The sequence below is a fragment of the Arachis stenosperma genome, chromosome 1, assembly GCF_014773155.1.
Source record: "Arachis stenosperma cultivar V10309 chromosome 1, arast.V10309.gnm1.PFL2, whole genome shotgun sequence".
Lineage (NCBI taxonomy): Eukaryota > Viridiplantae > Streptophyta > Magnoliopsida > Fabales > Fabaceae > Arachis > Arachis stenosperma.
In genome coordinates this window covers 2,428,505-2,434,504 of record NC_080377.1, presented here as the reverse complement: position 1 = coordinate 2,434,504, position 6,000 = coordinate 2,428,505, and the positions used below count along the sequence as shown (strand labels likewise).

The 6,000-nt window shown below is 34.3% G+C and overlaps 1 protein-coding gene across 1 annotated transcript; it reads left to right on the top strand.

The window, feature by feature from the left end:
- Positions 1-294: 294 nt before the first annotated feature.
- Positions 295-3,301, top strand: LOC130966526 (GDP-L-galactose phosphorylase 1-like). Its single transcript, XM_057891345.1, has 7 exons — positions 295-974; positions 1,162-1,274; positions 1,397-1,456; positions 1,564-1,806; positions 1,900-2,085; positions 2,218-2,466; positions 2,572-3,301. Exons 1-7 carry the CDS (start codon positions 854-856, stop codon positions 2,890-2,892), a joined length of 1,293 nt encoding a protein of 430 aa, XP_057747328.1. The 5' UTR covers positions 295-853; the 3' UTR covers positions 2,893-3,301.
- The last annotated feature ends 2,699 nt before the right edge of the window (positions 3,302-6,000 follow it).

The window sequence follows — 6,000 nt, the reverse complement described above, 5'->3', positions numbered from 1 at the left end:
TTTTTTTAAACAAAAATTAATTTAAAACAATCTAATAATATAGAATTTTTTTTGTGTCCATAATATCCTCCAATAAAAGAGGCCAAAAATTAATTCTTTGCCAATGTAAATTCCATTTAAGAATTTGTTACTCATCAATGAATTATAACATTGAGCTTTTTAATCATTAAAAAAAAGTTTATTTAAAAAACGAGTGACCAAAAGTATTCCTAAAAACAAAATAAAATCATAAAATCTGAAGGTAGATCACAACCACATCTCACAGTCCACAGCCCACATCCAAAAATAAAAAAATAAATTAACAAACCAACCCAAAAAAACGAAAACAAAGCCCCCTCTCCGTAGCCTCCAACTACCAACCACACTTGTCTCCGTCTCTTAAGATCTCCCAAATCCCCAACCTCTGGGTTCAAACGGAATCCCAATCCAAGAAGATTGTTCTCCATCTTGTTCTTTGTTCTAGTGAGGAAGAAGGATTGGAGGGTTGAAACCCAGGGTTTGAGGCGTTGCAGGCATCACGGCTGTTCAAAGAGTATATCGCCCCTTAACTCATGTCCGCTCTCTACGACGCAAGGGTTGCCTAACTGCCTCCAACCCTTCGCCGCACGGCGGACGCGGCGCTTTGCCTTCTGAAGGCGGCAGCCCTTCTGACCTCCTTTTCCTCGCCGGCGGTGGCCACAACAACCACAACATCCTCTCCTCCCTCTTCGTTTAGTGTCGTACTAGCTCTCCAATTAGTAATCTCTTCTTTCTTTCCGCAAAGCAAGAAAAAATAATAAAGATCTCCTATTTTCTATCGGTAATTGGGATTAGGGTTGTGATTTGGGGGTTTAGGGTAAGAGAAAGGGTAAAGATGTTGAGCATTAAGAGAGTTGCCACCGTGGTTTCGAATTTTCAGAAAGAGGAGGTTGGGGTGGCTGCTCCACCTTCTGAAGGATGTGGCCGGAATTGCCTCAAGAGCTGTTGCATTCAAGGTATCTTCTTTTTTTTTTTTAAAGAAAAAAGATTTAATTTTTACTTGCATGCATGATATTGTAGATGTATTTTAAGGCTTATTTGTGTGTCTTTTATTTTTGTGTTTAAATTCTGCTGTCTTTTTACTGGTTTACTTATTTGCATGATGTGTTGGATGGTGTATTTTGTGCGATATTTTTTTGACAGCGGCGAAGCTCCCTTTGTATGCTTTTAAAGAGGTTGAGAAGGTTGGTGGAAAGGACTTGCCACTATGCAAAGATCAATCTGTGGCTTTTTTGGACTCGCTCATTCTTGGGGAGGTAATTATGAAGTTTTGATGGTGGCGGATTTGATCAACAAGTTTAACATTTTCATCAGTTTTGTTGTTGTATGTATTGTTTTTCATGTTATGTGCTTAAGTTTTTATGCTTTGGTGTTGTAGTGGGAAGATCGGATGCAGAGAGGGCTTTTTCGCTATGATGTTACTGCCTGCGAAACTAAGGTCTGATTCCTCTGCCCTCTTTATTTGATGTTCTCTAGTTATCTTGATAAACTACTAGCTCTGCACTAGGCTTCATGTGTGGTTTTTTGGGGGTAATTCTGGTGCAGGTGATTCCGGGTGAGTATGGTTTTATTGCCCAGCTGAATGAAGGCCGCCACCTCAAGAAGCGACCTACTGAGTTCCAAGTTGATAAGGTCCTCCAACCTTTTGATGAGAGCAAATTCAACTTCACCAAAATTGGGCAGGAAGAGGTCCTGTTTCAATTCGAAGCAAGCAGTGATGGCGAAGTCCAATTCTTTCCCAATGCGCCAATTGATGTTGAGAACTCTCCTAGTGTTGTTGCCATCAATGTGAGTTTCTTAAATTTTGTGTTGAAATTTTTTACCTCAAGGGTTCATAGAATAAGTGGCTTATATGGGATAAAGCTTGATGTGTCTTAACAGGTCAGTCCTATAGAATACGGGCATGTTCTGCTAATTCCTCGCATTTTTGAGTGTTTTCCCCAAAGGATTGATCATGCCAGCTTTCTGCTTGCACTCCACATGGCAGTAGAAGCAGGAAATCCATACTTTCGATTAGGTTACAACAGCCTAGGTGCATTTGCGACTATTAACCATCTTCATTTCCAGGTACTGGTTTCCGAATCTGAATTGCTTCCGATCATATCCTTATTGGCCATGTTGATTATTAGCTTATTGCTCTGTTGTACAATGCTACCTCAGTAATAAAACTTATTTCAATTTTGTGATTGGCATGTTCAGGCTTATTATCTGGCTGTGCCTTTCCCCATTGAGAAGGCCCCTACTAAGAAAATTGCCAAACTAAATCGGGGTGTGAAGATTTCAAAATTGTTGAACTACCCCATCCGAGGCCTTGTGTTTGAGGGTGGTCATTTGCTCAAAGATTTAGCAAACACTGTGTCAGATGCATGCATCTGTCTTCAACACAATAACATACCTTACAATATTCTTATTTCTGATTGTGGTAGACAAGTCTTCCTCTTACCACAGGTAAATTGGCTTTGGAATTTATCTTAAGGTGTTTGAAAATTTAAATTGCACTCGTCAGTTCCATGAACAATATTTGTGACAACTTATTCAAAATGGATGAAACAGTGTTATGCTGAGAAACAAGCTCTTGGAGAAGTGAGTGCCGAGCTTCTCGACACTCAAGTCAACCCTGCTGTGTGGGAAATCAGTGGGCACATGGTGTTGAAGAGGAGGAAGGACTATGAAGAGGCATCTGAAGCCAATGCTTGGCGGCTTCTTGCTGAAGTCTCGCTCTCTGAAGAGAGGTTTCAAGAAGTCAGTTGTCTCATTTTTCAAGCCATGACATCCAGCGAGCTCGAGGTCAAATGCCAATGTGTGGAGGAAGCTGGCTCGAGTCCTTCCCCTGCAATGGTGGCTGGTTCACAAGAGTGTCTTGTTCTCCAGTAACAATGCTCTTGATGAACAAATCTAATATTGATTCTCCAGTATAATACTCCATAGTATGATGTATCAGTTCAAACCAGTACCATCTATGGTGGTGGTTAATAAAGGTTGGAAATATGTCCTGTGCTTTTAAAGGACCTGAAAAATAATGTGGTTTGTATTGGTTTGATGCTGTGTTTCCTTGCTTGGTTATATACTTGTTCTATGTAATGATGTGATGCAACTATGCAATAAGTGGTTGACCTGCCACTTCCTTTCTGTTATGTGAACTTATGTGCAAAATTACGGTTGGTATCTCTATTGTTTTTGGCTGAAACTGATTGCTTTAGGTGATTAGGAAGGTGGAAAACGTGGATATAGTGTGTAAAAACTAAAAAGGTGTTTCCCATTATAATAAAGGTGATTTCATGGATGAACCCCTCCCTCTCTCCCGGGTCTCTCTTTCCTTTTTAATTGTTATTTTTTATTTGGTTTAATTGTTTTGTTGGTATTTACAATTTTATCAAATTTATAATTAGGTTTTTATATTTTATTTTTTTATTGGGTTTTTATATTATTTTTAATTTTGTAATTAAGTTTTTTTAGGCTAAAAAATGTTAGAGTTAATTAAATATTTTTTTTTTGTAAATTGAAGGTATTCATAATTAAGAATTTAATTAGATTTTTGATCATATGTATTTTTAGAAAAATATTTTGTTAATTTTAACGTTTTTGACATGAAAAGGATTAAATTACATATTTAAAAAACAGTATTGGGATCTAATTAAAATATATATATATGGCGATTTAATTGTAAATTTGATAAAATTATAAGGATTAATCAAATAATTAATTTTTTTTTTTATTTTGATGTAGCATGGTCTATCCATTTTAGTTAGGAATTGTACGATCTTTTGTTAAAGTGACAAGGGCTGGATTGGTTAATATATCAAATTTGCATATTCAGCTCAAATTTTTACCCCAACAAAATGAGTTTTTATTCACTTAATCACTTCTTCTGGAACATTTATACTTGCCAAGCCCGTGATATTACAAGCTTTTATATGAAGCCATTCATGGCGTCAGTGCCATTGTATGCACTACATCCATCTCCATTTCAGCAACCAAGTTTCCGACAACTGCTTGGATTTCATAAACCACCACCTAAACATGGGTGACATTTAAGGGTTTATTTGTCCTAACACGCATATTTAAAATTTGATTGCAAGCAACGGGGGACCAATTGGAGAATAATTTTAGAAGATTTTTAGAGAACAAAATTTTGTTGGGGATGAAGTGTTTGATCTTAATACCTTGGAACCAATTTGGATATTTACTCTTGGTATTTATATGAAAATGGATTTATCTTTGATTATTTTTATATTTTGTTGAATTATAATTAGGACAATTATATTTGAAACTTATCTTTGATTATTTTTATATTTTGCTAAATTATAATTATATTTAAAATTTAAGTTTTTATAGTGGTATATGTGACATTTAGTTAAAATTTAGAATTAGGAAAACAGTAATAACAACCGATTTTGACATTTTTCGGTTAACGATCAATTTAACAACTGAAAAATTTAGCGATCAAGTTAGTTGCTACTGGAGATCAAAATTATAGGTAATGTATTAGCGATCGATTGTGCAATCGAAACATTCATCATAATTTATCGACTAATTTAGCAACGGATATCCATTTTGCAATCGATTTATTAAAGACCGATTTAGCGACAAATCTAGTTTGCCATTAGTTTGGTAGCTCTTACTTAAAAATTGGTCTCTAAAATCATTGGTTGATTATATCTTAGCGGTCAAGGTTTTAACAACTAATTAAATCAGTCACTTTTTCGATAGTAGGTGTTTATTTGAAAATTAGGTATCTCAATGTTTTCTAACAATTTTTTTGAAAAAAAAAGCTTGGTAAACAAACACATTAACACATTCTGCTACATACAAATCCAAATACTTAAATTCTTGTTTCATATTTTAAAAAGAATTAAATCATGAATCAACTGTCTTTGTTTGTGCGTTTCAACCGATTTCAAAACTAACCCACACATCAAAATCATATAGTTTTGAGCAAAATCAAGAAAAAAAGTATGACCTGGTTTTGTTTAACATGATTTAAAAAAATAATGATTAAACTTTTAAAATTTCATCATATGAAATTCACATATAGCTATTTAAAAAAAATGGTATTCTTCTTTGCGAAAATATTGACATATATAATGCTTCTTCAATTGGAAAATTATATATTTCATAAGGTGTATATTATTTTAATTTTGTAGGAGAGAATAGTGTATATTTTATAAATAAAAGCGATGAAAGCGTCATTAAACATTTTATAAAAAAAAGTGTCATTTACTCCAAAAAAATTTTGTCATCTAATATTTGTGAAAAATTTTAAAAAGAGAAAAGTTAGTTTGGACATGAAAAAGAAAAAAAAAAAACTTTATGCTATTTCTAGGAGGAAAAAGGTATATTTCTTGTAACAAAAGGATATGGTCGGTTGTACTAGTAATGTATAACTCTTTCTTTTTCTTCGTTTAAAGTATTTTGGTTTTTTAGAGACTTAAACTCTTTTCATGTGAATTACTATCCACTCCTCGTGAAAGAAGTGAATAAAGATGATAAGCATCACGCAAAAAGGCCATAAAATAAAAAGATTAATAAGCTATAAATTTGAAAAAGAACGCTACTGCATCTTTGAAGACTAATCAGCATTTACCCGCTTAATTAATCATAATGCCTTCATTAAAATGCCAAGCAGCATTTTCCAACCACAAGGGTTATATACTTATATCTACCATGTAAGAAAAATATGATCACCCCAATAAGCCATAATATTCTTATATTGATGTAAATCAAGTTGAGATCTTCTATATTTCTTCCGGTAATGTTAGGAAGACAAAAAAAAAAAAAAAAAACAGACAGAATTTACTTTATTTAATATTCATTAATTGTCGCAACCATTAGATTATTGAAGCATAAGTTTTTAATTTCTTTCCGCGTGAGAATATCTGCCTCTTAATGGACATATTATGTGGTGAGGCTTTGTACCGATGGCCTATTTGTTGGCCTCATATAGCCATATCCCCAGGTTCGATTCCCAGCTGTAGCTAGGTG

Coding starts and splice junctions, on each gene's coding strand:
- LOC130966526 (XM_057891345.1), top strand. CDS start 854: ATGTTGAGCATTAAGAGAGTTGCCACCGTGGTTTCGAATTTTCAGAAA. Junction 1,807..1,899: donor CTAGTGTTGTTGCCATCAAT/GTGAGTTTCTTA, acceptor GTGTCTTAACAG/GTCAGTCCTATAGAATACGG. Junction 2,467..2,571: donor AAGTCTTCCTCTTACCACAG/GTAAATTGGCTT, acceptor TGGATGAAACAG/TGTTATGCTGAGAAACAAGC.